Source organism: Lottia gigantea, assembly GCF_000327385.1.
Source record: "Lottia gigantea unplaced genomic scaffold LOTGIsca_12, whole genome shotgun sequence".
NCBI lineage: Eukaryota > Metazoa > Mollusca > Gastropoda > Lottiidae > Lottia > Lottia gigantea.
Window position 1 is genome coordinate 1,432,291 of NW_008707225.1, and position 20,690 is coordinate 1,452,980.

The 20,690-nt window shown below is 31.8% G+C and overlaps 2 protein-coding genes across 2 annotated transcripts in view; one reads left to right on the forward strand and one right to left on the reverse strand.

The window, feature by feature from the left end:
* Window positions 1–2,647, reverse strand: part of LOTGIDRAFT_230371 (hypothetical protein) — a 7,174-nt gene extending 4,527 nt beyond the window's left edge. Inside the window, exons 1-3 of the mRNA XM_009048091.1 lie at window positions 2,464–2,647; window positions 1,190–1,280; window positions 407–534 (exon numbers count right to left, since the gene is read on the reverse strand). Coding sequence (XP_009046339.1) covers window positions 407–534; window positions 1,190–1,280; window positions 2,464–2,575 — 331 coding nt within the window. The 5' untranslated portion in view covers window positions 2,576–2,647. The remainder of the gene's footprint in view (window positions 1–406; window positions 535–1,189; window positions 1,281–2,463) is intronic.
* A 5,012-nt stretch (window positions 2,648–7,659) lies between these two features.
* Window positions 7,660–15,964, forward strand: LOTGIDRAFT_212374 (hypothetical protein). Its single transcript, XM_009048092.1, has 13 exons — window positions 7,660–8,006; window positions 9,724–9,891; window positions 10,200–10,354; window positions 11,351–11,496; window positions 11,697–11,821; window positions 12,277–12,370; window positions 12,529–12,634; window positions 12,934–13,153; window positions 13,364–13,490; window positions 13,905–14,040; window positions 14,405–14,534; window positions 14,989–15,089; window positions 15,286–15,964. The coding sequence occupies exons 1-13, from the start codon at window positions 7,848–7,850 to the stop codon at window positions 15,287–15,289; spliced, it is 1,671 nt and encodes a 556-aa protein (XP_009046340.1). The 5' UTR covers window positions 7,660–7,847; the 3' UTR covers window positions 15,290–15,964.
* The last annotated feature ends 4,726 nt before the right edge of the window (window positions 15,965–20,690 follow it).

The following is a 20,690-nucleotide window of genomic DNA, read 5'->3' on the forward strand; positions in this document are numbered from 1 at the left end:
ATATGCATATTGGAAAGTTTTAGAAATTCAAGTTCAAGAAATGCAGTTTAGAAAACAGATAAAATCAGTCCAATGAAAAAGAGGAAATAGAGGCTACATCTACTCTAGAGGAAGTGGACAAACAAAGGGTCACACACCCAAACAAGGTAATGAAAATATATGTCCATGTATATGAAAAATTTGATTACTCATGAGTTTTAAGCTGTGCAATCTTCAGAAAGTTGACCATTTCACTTCAGTAAAGACGCAGACTGAAATGGGCCAGTTGTCTGAAGATCACACTTCTTGAAACATTGAATAACAAATATGTTTCAGATTCTGTTTTAATATTTCATTATTGCTCTACAAATGAGCCCTATATAACAGAGAAAATATATTGTTATCGTAATCTATTTGTTATACTCACCAGCAACATCACATTTAACTTTCGATTCATTTTCTAACTGTGCTAAAGGTAATAAATATTCTTCAGCTTTTTCATGTCTTACTTCTTCTAACTTTATTTCATATTGATGATATCTTTCTTTACAGAGTCTACAACAAGTCAGATCATACTATAGAATGAATGAACAGATTTAAATTCCATCCGCATCTTTGAAATGTGTTGTACTGAAGACTGGCAAATCAAAGAATGATAAAGTCATTCAAAAAACATAAAAAGCAGCCAACAAAATGTCCCACTTATAATTGGTTAACCATGAAACTCTGATCAATTTTGTTTTATGAAACTCCCTTTAAAAATTCATCATCACTGGGGTTAATAACTGAAAGGCATATAAATTTCTTTCTTTCTTGATATATTTTCACCTTGTCAGTATGCATAGAGAGTGTAAGTTTACCAAAGTTTGTCCTAAGAGCATTTACAAAGAAATATTAATCAATAGATGAACCAACAATGCTGACAAAGTGTCCATCCACAAAAGGAGATTTTGGCACAAAAAAAAGAATGGAAGATTAAACTTGCTTCCCTAGTACGAAGACCACATTGACATTCTCATGGTCAGTTTCTTCTCATAATTCTGTCATAGGTCAAAACTGTTGATTAATTTTGAAATATCAGTTGAAATAAAAATGTTGCATATCGCAGGAGAACCAATTGTTAGATTTCAGTTCTACAAACTGGATACAAAAACCCTATCACTTGTTAAAAGAAATGTTTATGGAACTGTAAAAAGAAAAGACGACTTACTCTTCCTTAAAGAGACAAAACTGTCTTTCTAACTCTGACATATCTTCCAGACACTCATTTCTCCTTCTTTCACATTCTTCATCATCTAGTTCTTAAAAAACAATTCTTATTCTAAATATTGTCCTGTAGTATTTATTTATACCTAACATTCTATGTAGGTATCCATATTGAAAACATGTGAAAGATTACAAAACATTAAAGACAGTAGTACTAGCACTATTGATTTTGATCAGCATTGAAAGATGCGAATTTTTCACGTAAAATTAATAAGGAATTCAAGAGAAACATCTATTTTTTAATGAAGACTAACAAGGTCTTTTGTCTTCAGAATTAAAAAAAATCAATCTAAACAATTCTAGAGTCTAGAAAAGTAACTTAAATCCTTCAGTTTGTAAAAAATAATATGAATGGTTCTTTGGTAAAAATTCGGTGAACAGAAGAAAAATTCATAAATAGATGTTCATTTCTGAAATGCGAAACAACAAGATACAGATTTCAGCAATCATGGTCTGAAGGGACCAATGCCATTTTTACGCCAAATCATACATTAGACTGACAAATGGGAATTTTTAGCATAGTGTAGTAATAGTGTTCACAGTTCACCAGCGAAATTTGTGCCTTCAAATCCATGTATGTCAAGAATAATTCACTTTTGAAAGTTCAAAAAAGGAGTCATCTTTACTTGAGACACTACCAAAGGACTTATATAGAAAAGACATCAAAGCTTATAAAATTATGCGATTTTCATACATTTCTAGACTATTTACATCTATTCAAGACTCAAATCAACCCCCATCAAATTTGCATAATTGCTTGTTTTGATAAACATGGGTTATCTGTACAATGTCAGCTAGCAGAATGAATCCAGTAGTCTCAAGCAAGGTAAAATGTATAAATGTATACTTTGACATAAACAAAATATCAGTTATTACCAAATATAACAATTTTCTTTTTTTAAATCTGACGAATTTCGATGTTGAATCCTTATATGCATGAAATAGGTTACACAACTGTACCATTTGGCTTACTTAGATTGTCTTCGGGCCCATAGGCATAGTAGGTGGCTAGAAGCCGAACCAGACCCTCCTAAGTAAATTTGAGCTAGCTAAGGGCCTGTGTACTATTTTGTAATTGATATTTCAATTCATATGAAAATGATTACCAAAATTAAATTCAGAAAACACTAAAACAGTGTAAGTATAGTCGGACTGAGACTGAGAGAGTAGTAAGCCCTATCCTAATACTATGTATAATGTACATGTATATTGTGTCACCTGAATCGCCTTCTTCTGTTGAGCCAGATTCTTCATCTGAACTTTCACTCTGAGGAATATCTTGCTCCATATCTTCTTCCGTGTTATTTTGACCATTCTCTAAATTGGGCATGATGATAAAGTTCCAAATAGAAAAATTAATACAAATGCTGTCACATTTCGTCTTCGAACAAAACAAAGCTAACAATATGAGCGCGTTCGATAATTCAATCTAAATCTGCTTTCTCTGGTTCGATTAGTTACAGAATCACAGTAGCAACATAACTTGCAAGTTCATGTTCCAAACTTCTATTATCGTTTTGTCTTTACAGTCTATTTCATTCTGTTTACTTTGATTTTCATAAACATTTCAGCATATAGCCAAGTTTATTTCGCCATTTGAAGCTAAGAAGTACTGTGATGAAACGCAACCATGAATGCTTCCGGTATGGTATGTCTAATTTACAAATGCATCCGAACGAATAAAATAATACTAGTCGCAGATTGTTCTCATAATAGAAACTTTATGCAGATTTCTACACTGAACTAATAACTCGAATCGGAATGGAACGATACATTATTTCACTTTTATAAAACTTCCTTGAAAGTGAGCATGAAAAAAGCTTTAGTCAAAATTCATGTTTCTGATCTTTGATCTGTGTTAAACACTAACGCCGTAAGGGTTTCTAGATTACCTCGGTTATTTTATTGGTACGCACGTAAAATAGTTGGAAATGGGTATTTAACTCAGGTTGTATGGGTTGATTTCATTTAGGCCTATTGGGGTGGCGATAATTTACAATGTCAAACTTTTAAAGTTAGATTTAGATTGGTTTAAAGTTTCAGATGAGACAACATAGGCTATTATATTCGACCCGGGAATTCCAGTTGTATTGTCCACAACACTTGAGAAAAAGGACTTGTGAGTGTTGAGTCTGGAGTTTCAGTTTCCGAGTTACTGACCGTGGCCTCATGTGGAACCTTTGTAACCTTTTCGGTTACTGAGTGGCAGGTGTATACATACGAGGCTTAAATATTGATGTCTACTAATAAGCAACATCAATCTCTCAATGCATATCTCCCTCTCGCGAAATAATTCATTCTCTTGGATTGCATTCGGTATAACTACAATTGAAATCCAATATTCTATATTTTACCAAAAATAAAGTTTAGCTCACTGGTCGGCTGAATTGATTGAGTGTCGTAAGCACGAGTTGCGCCCCTTATATTATTTTTTCTTTCCCAAAAGACACAACAAAACAAGTCCTCACTGGTAAATAGGTGAAATAAAAACTATAATTGGCTTATGATATTTAAAGATCACTACAAAAGCTTGAAACGCCACTCGATAACGTTAGCTAGGTTCATGTGCTCCACACACACACTCTATTTAGTGTTCACAGCCATCAAGGATTAGTCAATCACACAAAGCCTGTCGCAATCCTTTTCAAGTCACATTCCGGACCAATAACGTACATTGGTGTAACCTATTTTCGTGGATATAAGGATTCAACACTGAATTTCGTCAAAGAATAAAAAAACGAAATTTTTTTTTTATTTCTTAGATGTTTCCTCAGATATTCTACAAAATAATTAAAATTGGTTTATTTCGATTTTCTTTATGAATCCTCCACTTTGACCCACATTCATGAGCAACCAACTCGGCAACAGCGGCAACAAGCGTCACCTATTTTCGTGTACAATGTTTGATCTATAAATAAGTCTAGAAAAACACGTTATATGGATACCGGGTGGTATAATTAACTTCTCTTAGTATTCATCTATAATATCAATTCATTATAACTAGTGACCATTCCTTCAAAGAACCACGATAAAAAAATAGTTACTGACAAAATCAGATACGTAGCGTGATTTATTGCTAAAAGTCACTGAAACAACATAAGAATATGGTCCACTTTGTGTTCCATAGAAATTATCTGCTGACACAGAATCCGCTAGTTGATCACGTGACTTCATTCGTTGGAATATATTCTAGCAGACGACACTTGGAGTATCCCTTTTCCCCTTTTGTTGAAAGCTTATTTTTTTTTTTCTTTACCCCTCTTTTCTCACACTTCTTCTAGTTTTCCAACAGTTATTAGATAATCTAACCAAACCAAACCAAACCAACGACTACCATTCGACTACCAATCAACAAGAAATACCATGATCAGAACGAGTTTTAAAGAATGCTAATAATCTAACCAAACCAAACCAAACCAACGACTACCATTCGACTACCAATCAACAAGAAATACCATGATCAGAACGAGTTTTAAAGAATGATGGAGATAGCGTAACTCACGCCACACCATCCAGGGCCGAGTTTCACCGCCATGTCATTCGACCCGACCAGATCTAACGAAGAATCAACAACCAAACCAACAACACAGATCATCCAATTTGAACCAATCCAACTAGCAACTACTATATATACGAATACCAACAACTACCTAGTTTGCGATATCAGCATCCGCTGGAAGCGAACGTTAACTTGTCATCTACCAACCAACTAACCAACCGTCCGTTCGTCCGTCTGTCCACAATTGCACTCAAGAAGGCATAATTCTTGACGAAATTCGACGGAACTTAGTATGAGTGTTTGTAATCACCGAAGGACAAAAAATATCTAGTGTTAAGAGTGAAGAAGTTCCTAAAAACTTCTATGTAATATAAGTTATTTCCCTTGTTCTTAAATTGCTCGTAAACACTCTAGAAGGCATAATTCTTGACCAATAGGCTTACATAATACCTATATAATTGGCATTTCATTAATTATGATTCCTCAAACAGAGAAGCCTACAAGGTCAGTCAATTACTAATACTTTTTCATAACTATAGATTCCTACACGGAACAAAACGTGCAGCAACTGCTTCACAGCTGTATATTGTTAATATCGTAAATATTTATATTTATATAACATTCAGAGTCACTTCTTGTTTCATAATAATAAATAAATGCATGCATACTTGTTCCATCTGCAATCTTGTAATTTCCACTGGAAGAATGGTGGACAGACTTAATTCATTGCTGCTCGATGCTTCATAATTCTTAACCTAGAATAAAATATATATATTTCGAACTTTCGTGTTAAAAAATTAGGACCGAAATTCCAAGTTGAATCAAGTAAATTATAGATCTACTCTCAGATTACAATGTTTTCTGATTTGAATTTTGGCAATCATTTCTGTATGAATTAAAATACCCACGAAAACGCGTATATAGGCATTCATGTGGACACTGGCCTTTTAGAAGCAGCTTTAGCTCTCGGAAGCTTTCAAACCAGCAATCTACCATTTCACCCAAATGGTGTAAACGATGCTAAATATTTGATGTCATCGAAGTATACCTACAGCTGAATAATGGAAGCAATGCTGTTTTGAACTTCTATCCGAATGACCAAATGTCAGCAAAAAAAATAAAAAATACAATTATTGGACAATCAGATTGGACATTCAGATATATCTTTTACATCTGTTGTAAAAATCTTGGTGTCTTTATTGACTCAATTCTCAACATTTCAAAGTATATCAAAGATCTTATAAAATGCCGTCTCTAACTTAGAAACATAGGAAGTAAAAGATCCTATTTGACGAAAGATGCTATACAGTTGTCCTTTTGCGATCAGTTAGTGTGGTCTGTTACTAGATACTTGCTACTTCAATTGAATACCATCTGAACAATTACAAAACTTCAACCTCCCTCACAACCCCGGCCACTTTGACAGTAACTTGAAAAAATCTGATAAAGATAAGATAAGATGTTATTGTAGGCCTATTATATACGCCCTTTGTGGGCATCATTGTTGTTTTTGTGTAAACGGTATTGCATGTTTGAAATCCTGTTTTAACGTTCATGTTTTGCTGTAAATGGCCAAAGATTTGATCTTGTCAGGGCTTTTATCAGGTAAGTTGTCATGGATCAGAAACTTCAGATTAGGGGCTGAGGGTTGCCTCCCTTGAAGTTCTATGTTGTTACCTCCCTTGAAGTTGAACTACCGAACTAAAAAGATTTGCGAATATGCAGTGCGATTTTGAGATAACGTGAATCTTGGTAACTTTTTTTTTTATCAATGACTTGGCGTGGACAGTGGCATAATTTGTATATCAATCAATCAGTAAAGTTTAGATCTAGGCCTTGCTACAATGCCAGGCTTTCGGAACCGGTTTTGGAATGCTGACGGTGACCTCTTCGCGCAGCCGCGTCGGAGGGAATGAATTGGTGCTTGGCCTGGGGCTCAGGTTTTATACTCAGAAAATTTGAAGAATTAAAGGTGCAGAGAACTCATTTCTGACAATTATGTGGTGCCAAAAACATATAAAAATCTATATCTTTTTGATTTGTACACTGTAAATGAATCGATCTCTGCTGCATGAACTGAAGAGGGTTTTCTGCCATTCTGGGATTTCTCACTTGCTCGGGCCTACCCCCACGGACCTCACCCTAACGAACGGGGGTGCTTCTTCGTCGTTTTTGATATCGTCAACAAAGAATCTAAATATTATAAACTTTTGTCAAATTAATTAGGGCTTCTCAGTCTTTTTTAGGCCTGTTCAACAACATTTAGCAAGCCTAACTTTTTAGCCTACTCTGTAGAGATTAATTGAGAATTCCCTAAATGTGGTCTTTTACATATTAGATTCCTAGGATAGGCCATAGAGAACTTTACAGTTCTCTGGATAGGCCTAATGTGACTTAGCCTAGTCAAAATGCGTTAATTAATTATAGGCTAATTATATAGGTTACTGGATAGATCTTGCCTGGTTCATTTGCTTTCTTTATTATATAAAACTTTTACCTAGATTCCTTATAGATTTAGGCCTAATATTTTTTCTTTTTTTTAATTCTCAGCAGCCTAGCTAGACTTCGAGAAGAATGTATGGCTGCATTTAGGTCCTAGCCTAGTCTACACCTGTGATCTGGTCAACAATAATTAGTGTACCGTATGTTTATCTCATTATTATGTATTAATTAATATTATATGTGATCATAGCCGCCATAGAGATTAATTAAGCTTAATTAATTAATTGTTAATGTGAACAACAGAACCGATTAATATTGTTTACGTATAGTACTAGTAGTAATCTCCCTTAGTATAATTCCTCAAGCATTAGCAACCAACAACACAGTTGTCAAAATAAATACCAGTACACATAAATAAATGTGTGTATATTTTGATTTTGTGGTCAACGCTCAGTAGTTTATGAAATCTTCTGTTATAAGTCTGTGATTAGATGAGACTAATATTTAAGATTTCGTGTTAACAGTATTCAGTATTGGGTATAATATTGATAAGAATACAGCGGTGTAGTAAAATAACTGGGACATATAGGCTAAAGGTGTTTTTTGATTGGTTGAGTGAAATTCTACTATCATTTATAAACCAGTCTATTCAAAACAAATCATGATAGGAAGGGGCGAACTGAACCTATTAAAAATGGAAAATTCGACGAAATTCAATCAAGAATATTATGACAGGAATGTCAATAACAATATAACTAAGGTACACAAAAATGGTCACAAGAATGGAGTTAATGGTAAAAATGGAAATGGTCATATACAGGTGAGTAATACTGTTCATTTGATCTCCTAAAGAGAGCTTATCATGTTGTTTATCTAAATACTATAAGTTATAAGATACGGATATTGTGAGGTAGTGATATTTCACAATATATAGGCCTACCGGTAGTTTGGTAATTTTAATGAATTGGATTAAATGTTCTGACATAATTCAACTTGGTTAATTGATATTAGCCAAAATTGATTTCTACCTTTGTATAATTGATAAATCATTTCAACATGTTCAGACAAATAGTTCAACTTTCGGCTTGGCTACCCCTTAACAATGGAATAATAGGCCAAATAGGCCTGAATATTGGGTTCTTAATTATTGATAAATGAAATCTTCAATTACTGTAGGCCTACTAGAGTAACATTTTCAAATGGACACTCATTTGGGCATAAATATTTTAAGTATTGGTACAAAAGTCAGTTAGATGGTACTTTAGGCATACTTCTTTCAAGCTCTTGGTCAGTTACCAGAGGTCATATAGGCACATCGTTATTTAGGCACAATGATTAAAGGCATAACGTCAATTAGGCACTTATTCAAGCACACTATTTTTTTAGGCATACTAATATTTGGCACTATGTCATTCTGTAAGACCAGACGAACTTAAATCTCCAAATGATGTAGGGGACAAATACCTTTTCATTTTGGTCTGTAGATTTCATTCATTTTTGTGTCAAATATTGTATAACACTTGTAAATTTCATGTTGAAACTTTCACGAAAGGTAAGGGACATCTTCCCGTACACGTTGGCATGCAGGTTTATGTTTTCCAAATCACAAAAACTTATTGAAAAAAAACAAATGACCCATTAAGGAAAATTTTATACACAAACAAATTTGTGCATGCAGTCTATTCACTGGTTTGAGTTTCATATTGTTTTATGACAATTGTTGCTTGGCACCATTATTATTGTTATAATGTATGACGTAAATAGTCATAAATAAGTTTTAATTTCCTTGGCTAAGTTAAGTAATGTTGATATTTTGAACAACAAAAATTTCATGGTTGAAAAAATGGTAGGCCTTCGTTATTAATTGATTTAATTGAAAAAAAAGTTATAATATGGACAGATATTGCCGTCATGCTTGTCTGTCAGTCCATCTATCTGTCCATTCAGCACGATAAAGACTCAGAATTTTATCAAATTTGTTGTGTAGTTTTATATCCACAAGATCTTGGACAAGTTTGAATTGTGTTTGACTTGATAAATATTGTTACAACCCTTGATTCACTGTAAATACCTTAAATTGGCATTTAGATGCTTGTGTATTTTGGCAGATTTTTTATTAAATTTGGTGTTTAGGTTTGGCTAACTTAAAATTCATATAGTTCAAATTTGAATTCGATCCCGTTCCTAATTTTAACTTCATTACATTATTCCCATTAATCTCACATTTGTATAAAGATTTCAGTAGGTTTTCGTAAAACGATACAGTAGGCTATATGATGAAAATGAAATGTTTAAAAATTTCGCCAGAATTTAAATTCCAACCAACAAGTCCATTTGATCTTGAATAGTGAAAATACAATGGTTCTTCAGTATTAAATCAATTTTCATTAAACTTGGTACTGTTAATAAAATAAAAAATTAAGATCTAGTGGAGAAGATCCACATTTATTCAAGATTTATTTTCTAAAGTTTATTATCAGAAAGTGTTTGAAATATTACTTAAATTTCACTTATTTCAAAGCATTTTATTATTTTAGGATGATTGGAAGAAAGATTTTCACGAATCTTTTGAAGAAACACCGTTAGTTGCTGCTATATTAACATATTTATGTTACTTTGTCATGGTTGTGATCGGATATATTCGAGAAAATTTCAGATACTATGGCTTAGAAGAAGATAAAACTATCAGTGAACCAAAATTAGAGGTAATTATCTTTCAGCGATATTGGAATTCTTGTGAAAGTAGTGGTGCGTGTTTTTTGATAAAATGCCTGACAATTATTGTTCTATTTTAAATTCATGTAAAGAATAAAACACTCAACTATAGATTTTTCTTCAGTTAGACTTCTGCAGTCATGCAGAAAAAGTACAATTAACATTGTAAGAGTCTTAGTGGCGTAGAGCTATATACAACCTTTAGCTGCATTTGTAAAGTGATCAAGCATAACAACCTAGCAACAGGAGACTTTTTAGTTTTTTATCACTAAGGTGAATGTAATATATTGTCTTTCAGGGCTTTGTACCGTTATATCAAAGCTGGGAAAGTTTTTATACAAGGAATATGTATCGGAGGGTCAGAGATTGTTGGAATCGCCCAATTGCCAGTAAAGCTGGTCCTTATATTGATGTTTTAGAAAGAAAATCTGAAGATCACAATTGGCATTTAGAGTAAGTAAAAACAAAGCAATGCCAATCACTTTTATATCATTTCTGTGTGAAGTCTTAATTATTGATAATTATTGATGATCAAAACCCCCACCACTTTCCAAGCTTCCTAATTCACAATGACTGCTTCAAACTAGCCTAACTTTTAGCAGACGACAAACACTGACTGAACACAGGTTAGCCAACTCACAACAATTGAAGCAGATATGAAAACTTGTTTAATGCAATTCACAACTACTATTTTATCAACAAAATCAAGCATTTGCCTTAATCATTTCGATTTTGACTTTTTGATTTTGACACAAAATTTTGTCTGAGAACTCATAGAGCTGATTTGAACAAATATTGTTAAAGATCTATATGAATTCATATATATATAAACAATCTTCATTCTAAACAAAACAATTTTGGTATTAAATTGACAAAAATGATGAAAACACATGTCATTCCTTTAATTTATTTCGTAGAAGCATTCTATAAATAGCATCACATTCAGCTTCAGGTGTTCGTGGGGTAACATATTGGTTTAACACATAGCGCACAACGTTTCAGCACAGTAGTAGAGTACCATTGTTGAAAATATTATCCCCTTTTCAAATTGTCTGTATCATTCAATATCATTAATAAAATTTTTCAAAAGTGTTATGAAAATAACTGTACTCCATTGTATGTTCAAAGTGTCATTCTTCACTGGGAAAACTGGGTGATTCATACCTCTGTTAAGCACCTCCCTCCAGGAAGCTACCCTGACCTAAAAACTGTAAATACTATGAAATTATCAGTTTCTATCATCTATTAATTAACCGATTATTAATCGGTTAGTCAATTGGTAAGGTCAAACGGATGTTAACCTATAATTGATTATGATTTTCAACCGATTTCCAATCACTAGCTAGCACATCATTTAGACTTATTGTCTCATATGAGGATTGAAAAACTTAATGTGGTTTATTATTCTTATATCATATCAGTTGAGATGAATTTCATTTCTTATTTAAGTATTACTGGGAAGAAATTAAATGTAATGAACTTGGGATCCTACAACTACCTGGGTTTTTCTGAAAATACTGGAGCATGTGCCACTAGTTCTATAGACAGTGTATCACAGGCTGGTGTTGGTGTCTGCTCAACACGACAAGAATATGGTAAGTACATTTTTTACAATTGGATGACAACTTGCTCAGCACATTATAAAAGCACTAGCAGTGGAGTAGTAAACATTTTATAATCTTTGAATGACAGAAATTCCACACAGATTGCAAAACCTATTGGTTTGTCAATATTACCAAAAAAATGGAATTGAAATTCATAGAAGATTCATATGTTCTACTGCTTAATTCTACAGGTTATTCCAACATACACAAAGAATTAGATACAGTTACTGCTGAATTTTTAGGCGTAGAAGCTGCTATTACATTTCCTATGGGATTTGCTACAAATTCCATGAATCTTCCATGTTTTATGCAAAAGGTAATTATAAGGTTGAATTAGTTTATCATTGCATGTTTATATATAAGGTTGTTTATTATCGAAGATTATATTGTTAATATTCTCGGGTTGTTTATTGATGAATGTTTATATTCTAGGGTTGTGTATTATTGAATGTTTATATTGTTTATATTCTAATGATGTTTATTATTGAGTGTTTATATTCTAAGGATGTTTCTTATTGAGAGGATGTTTCTTATTGAGAGGATGTTTCTTATTGAGAGGATGTTTATTATTGAGTGTTTATATTCTAGGGTTGTTTATTATTGAGAGTTTATATTCTAGGGATGTTTATTATTGAGTTTTTATATTCTAAGGATTTTTTATTAATGAGTCTTTATATTGTTTATATTCTTAGGATGTTTATTATTGGGTGTTTATATTGTTTATATTCTAAGGATTGTTATCATTGAGTGTTTATATTGTTTATATTCTAGGGTTGTTTATTATTGAGTGATGAATTAAATCATGCATCTTTAGTGCTAGGATCAAGATTAACTGGTGCCACAATCAGAGTATTTAAACATAACAGTAAGTTCTGATCAATATCTAAGTCAATGTAATTAATGTATCTATTTATTCAAAAATAAAATCAACATCTAAAAGTTTTCGGATATAATATCAGTAGTGTATTTGGGTTATGAATGCATTTTATTCCTTTTATGTACTGTTTAATTGCTATTTTTTAGATATTAAAGACTTAGAAAAAAAATTAAAGACAGCTATAATTGAAGGACAGCCACGAACACATAGAGCATGGAAAAAAATACTTATAGTTGTTGAAGGGGTTTATAGGTAAGTTTGATTGCAAAGAGAGTAGGTCAATCTGCATCAAAGCGAATTTTATTCAATAACTCAGGAGTAAACAGATACAAAATTAATTCAAATGTTTTGAAGGATTTATTTCCATATCACCCCTTAGGGTGTGTAATATGATGACTTTTAGCCAGATTTTTTGGATTTTGCTTAAAGTTGTCCTCTTTCTTGGCCTTGTGAAATGATTCTACAATTGCTTTAAAACTAATCATGGAATCTTTAATTGTATCAGTTAGTAAAGTATTGGTCTCTTAGATAAAGTTTATGCTTTGTTTCAGTATGGAAGGATCTATTGTACGCCTGCCTGAAATTCTAGAATTGAAAAAGAAATATAAGGCCTATGTCTATTTAGATGAAGCTCACAGTATTGGAGCTTTAGGTCCTCATGGTCGAGGTGTAACAGATTATTTTGGTATCAATCCTAAAGAAATTGATATCATGATGGGAACCTTTACTAAAAGTTTTGGTGCAGCTGGAGGGTATATTGGTGGTTCTAAGGTTAGTATAGAGTTTCAAGATATAAACCAGTATTAACTGTGGACTTAAAATATGGAGAATTTTTAGTGAAATCCATCAAAAGGAAATTTAACTGCTTTCCTCAAATTTATTTTTACTCCTGTAATTTTCATTAGACTTTTGTCATATGAACCTTTGACAGATTTAATAGCTCAAATTACAGATTTAATGACATCTTTTTTTGTATTATAGACATTGATAAACTACCTGAAAGCCAATTCACACAGTGCTGTATACTCTTGTTCTATGTCACCGCCAGTTGCTAAACAAGTTATTACTAGTATGAAAATTATCATGGGACAAATGAATGGTAATGACGGTATGTACATTGTTTTATTTTTGGTGAATCCACAAAGCTGTAACTATGGCTCATATTTCCTTCTCAATGAATGCAAAATTGTTGTTGGTATAAACACAAACCACAATGGTGGAAACCAAGTTTTAAGAACCATTGTATTTGTTAATGTAGTTTAATGTAGCAAAGCAAATACTTTCCATTGTCATAATTTGTGATTATAGTAACAATAATTTCACTTGTATTGTTTGAAGACAATGGATATATACATATTCATGTACATAGTCTAAACATGCAAATTTTAAGTAGCTTAAGTATCTGTATCATTATTTATTGTTTAGTGTACTATGCACATCAATATATTGTTATGTGATGACTTTTGTTAGAAAGTAAACAATATAATTCAAAATTATTAAAATTTAAATGATCATTTTATAGGTTTAAGACGTATTCGTCAGCTAGCATGGAATACAAGATATATTCGTCGTCGATTACAAGAAATGGGGTTTATTGTGTATGGAAATAAAGATTCTCCTGTAGTACCTGTTCTAATTTATTATCCAACTAAAGTTGTGTATGTATTTTTTATATTTTCTGTTGTGAGAAACTCCTAAAAACAATGATCATGCCATCAGAAAATGTTGTTACTTTTACAGGATTGATTAAAATTTTCATCTTGTAGTCAACAATTGTTTAGGTATAGTTGATGCCATTGAAAATCCAAGTGAAATTGCAACCTCCTACCCTTTCGTTTGCTATAATTGTAGATCAACACAACATCAAATTATCAGTTTGTAATGTCTTTTGGCTAACTGGAGTTCAGTCCAATGGGATACAAAAGAAAATAATAGATGATCAATGTATTTGCACTTGCAGGAATCTGACGTGACAATCTGATATTACTTTCTAAGTTTACATTGTAAATATATCTATTGCAGGGCTTTGAGTCGTAAATGTTTAGCTGAAGGATTAGGTATAGTGGTGGTAGGCTTTCCAGCTACTCCTATTATTGAATCTAGAGCCAGACTATGTTTATCAGCTTCTCATACACCAGAAATGTTAGATAAGGTAAAAACAAAAGATTATTTATTACAACTGATTCATTTCATTAGTTTATGATAAATATATGCGGAAAGGTTCTGAAACTTCTGAAAATATTTATAAACCTTACAAGGCACGGCATATACATATTTTGTGGTCAAGAAACTCGTTTTATATCCTACTGCCTCTTTTAGTTGCCTTTAATTCTAGATGTCCTTACAAACTAATGAAAAGATATAATATGATACATCTCTGTGGTGTTTCTTTTGCCTTTCAGTGTACAATATGCTTTTAAGAAATAAGACAAGCATTTGACATTTGTTTTATTTTTATACCTCAAATGAAGCTAATATGTCCATAGTTCTTAGTAGTTCTTGACAGTTTTCCTCTTGAGCCTTTGTTTTATTATTTCTTTTAAAGACCATTACTATTTTGACAACCTATTCTTGGTCTTTTAACCAAATTGTTTGTTTTTTTGCAGACATTAGAATTGTTTGACAAATTTGGCACAGAATTAAAACTTAAATACTCAAAGAAAAGTAGGATAGCTGACTACCGAGAAGATGACTCAATTTTAATCAGGTAAGAACAGTAGTTGTTAAATTGGATGTTTTTACAAGGTGGCTCACTTTTTCAGTAGTCAGATTTCGAAAGTATTAGACTTTAGACTAAAAAGTTGAAAATAACCGCCCTTTTAAAATACTTGCTTTCTGTGTTTACCTTAGTTCTTTATATTCCTCTCTTCACTTTAGATTAAAATTCACTTTTCTTCTTTCAGCTAACACAATTATTTGCATCTATCATTGAAATCAACATAAAGACTCTGATTTTATTTTCAACAATGGTCCCATGAAGAATGAAAGTTATATTTTTATGTTATTTGTTATTTTATTGTGTTAAGCATAATATTCTATCTATATTTATATTTACAAGATGTTGATTTGAATGTTTGCTATTTTATGTATTGTTTTCTTATACAATCAGAATCACTGATATATATTTAAGATTAACATGTATGCTTTATGTGTGTGGAAATGATAGTCAAAAAGAAGCCTCTTTACTGAGTAATTAGGCATTCATAATATTGTTAGATAATCTTCCTACATTCCCATTGATATGAGCTGGTTAACATTTTGATATTACAATAGATGTTTGTATGGAACACAACCCTTTTAGTTTTCTGAACAACCTATCCATAATGCAAGTCATATGTTCAAGAATACTGGTATTTATATTGAAATCCTAAACGTCATAATTTTACAATCATATTAAAAATAATATATAAAGGAAACAATCATCTAAATATTATCTTATTTATGGAACTTGATATCAGCTATTGTATCACTTTTCAATATGAATCGTACATGCAGTCTAATTAAAATTGGACCAAACTTTCGATTAACGTGATGAACACAGCGGCTCAAAGTGGATTTTATTAGTTAAAGTAAGGTCAAAAGGTTAATTTGATGAATGTTCAAGAGGGCTGTCGTTTGAAGGGGATATTAAAAATAAAACCTAGTAAAAAACGGAACGAAAGTTTGGTTTAAGTTTGATTAGACCTTCTTGCATGCAGATATGGCCAAATCATGATGTCGTTTGTTATGACTGCAAGTGAGAATGTTAGAAACATATTTTCTGTTACAATCCTTTTTATGCGCCCAGACCATGGGTGTATGTAGCCGTTGCCCCTGAATGTCTGTCGCACTGTCGGTCTGTCAACAATTGTTTGGGACTTGATAGAGAGCTGGTTTCTTGACGGATGTCAACGAAACTTGCTTTTACAGTTATCAGTATATGGAAGAAGTCTTTGAAATTTGAGTTTTCCTACTGAGTTCCTTCATTGCACACAACATGATGTGGCCTGTCTTCATTAGCTCAATTAGGTGCAGAAGTGTAGGACCTAAAACTCCAGTCATTTCATTTACTGAGTTATTCCCTTGTCTCCTAAACCTTGTGGACACTGTATAGAGCCAAATTTGTCATGGATTTTAATGAAACTTGCTATGGTTGTGAATTTCAGAAAAAGGAAGAGGCCTATTGAAATTCAGAGTTTTCCAACTTTGCTTTACAAAGTTATTGTCCTTTTTAAATTTTGTGGACACTGAACAAAAGTAAGTTCTTTTTGGATTTGCATGAATCTTGCCATATTTGAGTATATCAGCATAAACAAAAATGCTGTGAATAAAGCTCTAGTAGTATGAAAATGTTAATCTTGGTATGTTTTATTTACTGATAGTTACTGTCAACCTCCAAGACAACATGACTGCCATTACGATTATTGTGAGGCTATCCCAATGGCCATCTTTATCTTTTAAGTAAATAAATTCTGAAAAGAGATACAGATATCTGAAATTGAGTTCTATCAATCTATAAAGCTGAAACTTTAAAATGAACAATGTACATGTATTGATTTAAGCCAATTAACCAAATTACACAATGGACAGATTGTGTTTTAATTGTTACATACTCAAACAATAATTAATATATACATATGTATGTTATGTAACTGTCTAACATATACTTCTTGTAATATAGCTACAATAATTCATCATATCATCATGGTATATCTAACTCAGTTAGTTCTGTCCCTACCTGTTCCTCTGATGTGATATATGGATGAACCAAAATACAATAGAGGGGTCCGAAGCAGGGAAATTATTTCTCTTTTGGCTATATTTTAGGTTCCATGATATTGAAAGCTCATGATATTCTTTTTTATGCAAAATTTGCCAGGATAGTAGTATTAGCCAACTTTTTTGTCATTTCAAACTGTTAAGGGACCTTCTAAAAGTAAAGGTTATTTTCCACCCAAAAACAAGGCGCTATTTCCATATTTGCACCTTGATAAACAAAGTCTTAATAATTCCTTGTTTAAATCTTTGTAGATTTGTGTGCTGCAATCATTAATTGTTCACTTTTGTCGGATATATTTTTCATTTTTGTTAATCAATGACTTAGCAATATATCTTGATAATAATCAGATTTATTTTTGTCTTTCAAGAGATATTTATCAATGTTTTAATATCCCAAGCTCAATTAGTAGCCTTTTCCTTTATGACGCATTTTATATTCGTTGTTCATTTATTTCATACCTCGTAATTATCTGCTGAACATTACCAGAAGTATTATTTTTCTTTCAATGTTTTGGGAAAGAAAGGCCGAGCAGGACTGAAAGGTTTGCTTGAAGTCCTGTTTCTATTTGCAAATTATATTTGGTAACCTTACAACTATTTCATCAAACGTAAATTGATAATGATATCCACACAAAAATAATTGTGGTAAAAATATTTAATACATCACATCACATCTTTCTTTAGCCCAGTGTAGGAAGGAATATTACAATTTTCTTAGTAGATCCAATGGGTAGTTTTACCTATTCCTCCTCCACTTTTGTGTCAATAATTTCCTGTTTGATACAGGAATTGCCTATTTGATAAGTGAATATATGAAATGTAAATAGAATCTGTGGATATTCATTATTAAGTGTTAAAAACTGGGATATGCTTCATAATCCAGTTTGATTTAAATTAAACAATTCAATTCTAACACCTGATATTTAATCCAAACAATATAAATAAATAAATATTATTTTATTCTTCTGTGATAAACCATGTTAAGAATTTCTTCATACAACTACTAGTTTCAGTTAGAAATTCTATTTCCTGATATTCCTAAGTATATGTACCACAGTTTTTATGAGTTAATATATTTAAACAAATGTATCCAGATGAGTTTGTTTATATATATTATTGAGTAAATCATATGGTATATATGACTAGTAACTTAAATGATTGCCAGTTTGAACTTATTATGACATTGATCACATTACCAATGAAATGGGAAATAGGTGAAAGATGGATAGCTTTCAAAAAGGGGGCCTAGCTTCATCTAAATGAACATGTTGTACCATAGCTAAGCTCCAGTTAGTATGATACAAGATATAGCTGATACTAGGCTATGGTTTTTCTCAACACACATTTTAGGCAAATTATTTCTTTAAAACATCATAGAAAATAGGATGGGATTTTGAAATAGATATAAGACATACTAATTTGCAGGTGTGATTTAAGGGATATATTAATCTACTTTATAGATAATCCAAAAAGGAATTAAAATATCCTGGTATCAATTTGCACGAATAATCAAAATGCTAAATTTTGATATTATTTGCAACTTTTTTTCCTGATATTAGTTTACCATAATAGATAAATACAGTGTGGTTGAGTAGTTTTGTATGTTCAGCACTTTAAATATAAACTCAATTCCATTTAGAAACTAAAAACTTTATTTTCAGTAGAAATTGCTTGTGCCTTTTTTATCTAATATTGTTCTTATTTATAATATTTATTCCATCCATTGATTAAAATATTTTCCAAACGTTTTTGATTATTGTGGTAGGTCTATTTATCCCTTTAAAATTTTGTTCTGAACAAAATGAAAATTTTATAAAATGCTGTGGAAAATGTTTTTTTTCTTTGTTAATTTGTCTATAAAGGTGGATTTATACATCTGATGCTGTCTTATATGCAAGCATACACTTATGGTCGGCGGTCGGCTCATATAGGTTCTTACTATCCACGTCAGCAAGTACTCGCTGTATAACGGTGCAAGTCCTGAATTCTCATAAGCCGACATTTAAACCAATCACAAGAAGCTATTAGACAAGACAGACAATCAAATCTGGAAAATTGGGTTAGCGCATGCAAGCATCTGTGCGTGTGTGTTTACACTTGCTGACGCGATATAAGGTCTGTTAGCAATCGTTAGCTGACAATGTCAACCGGTGTAATGTTTGCTGGTGTATTACGGCGGTTGACGGCATCATAAGTATATAATACACCTTTAAATGTTCAAAATTTTATTGTATGTTCTTAGTTGTTAAGTTTTTTATTTTGTGTTGGAACTGTTTGCCAGCTTGGAAACTTAAAATAAGGCTCGCATTTTAATAACCCTATCAACCATTGCAGTTGGTTTTACAGCCACATAATTATTACGCAATATATAACTGAGTGGATTGTTCCCACACAACTCCTAACGTCATACACATTAAGTTATATTACTGGGAGTTCACTTGGTGTACAAAGGGTTAATATTTGCTATCAGATAAGTCTGTAATGTATGCTTTCTCAGTTAGGTGAATTCAGAATGCCCCTTTAAAACCTATGATTTTAGAACTGAGGTCAAGTTTGAAATTTGAAACATTTTATCTAAGCTTAGCATATCATTATGTCCTTATGTTTTTAAAACCTGTCTTAAACTAACCTTCAAAACTTATGATAAAAAGTATCTTTACAATGTCAAGCTATAACGAACTTTGTACTCGGTTTGTAATAGCTTGACATTGTGAAGATTGATAAAAACCTTCATTTTGTCTCTCTAACTGACAAGTTATTAAAGTTTTTATTTTTAATTGTTAGTTTTTGTATGTGTAAACATCCTGTTTTAGTAGATTTGTATGTGTTATATGGTGAGGCTAACCAACTAGATTATGTCACTTTCTAATTTATATTCTCATTCATCCTGCACTGATTATGATAATTTCTTTTAATGAAGTTGGAATCAGTGTGATATGATATTTTGTCTATTGTCATGAAGGAGACACATAGGCTACATGATGATTTATCCATGATCTACCTGTTTCTATCTAAAATGATTTTTTTTCTAATTCATTCCTTGCTCTCTCACATTGGTGAGAAATTTATTCATCAATTTTTGATTATTTTGACAGTAAATTTGAACCTACTCTTGAAAACAGTACTGAAAGTAATTCCCTCCAAATTAAATTTAAGAATTGCAAAAACAAATTTCAAAGTGATAATATGTGTGCTCTATTTATATTTTTATCAATGCAAAGCCATTTTAGATTATTTATACTATTTTGAAGCTGAAATTAAAATTAATCAGTTAATATTGATTAAACAATTTTTGCATACTAATTATTCATAAGAGTTGTTCACTGTAAATGGTAATGAATGCAATATAGGCTTATTTATATCTATTGTTAGATATATCTAATGCTAATTGTTGTTTGACTTCCTTTTTGATGTTTTCAGACTACATGTATATTAAAATCAGTATTTTAAACTTAGCCATGAGGAGAAACACATGATATATTTGTTGTTTTATTTACTTCAAATTATTGGACTATCACTTATATTTTTTAATTGTTTTTATGTACCCAAA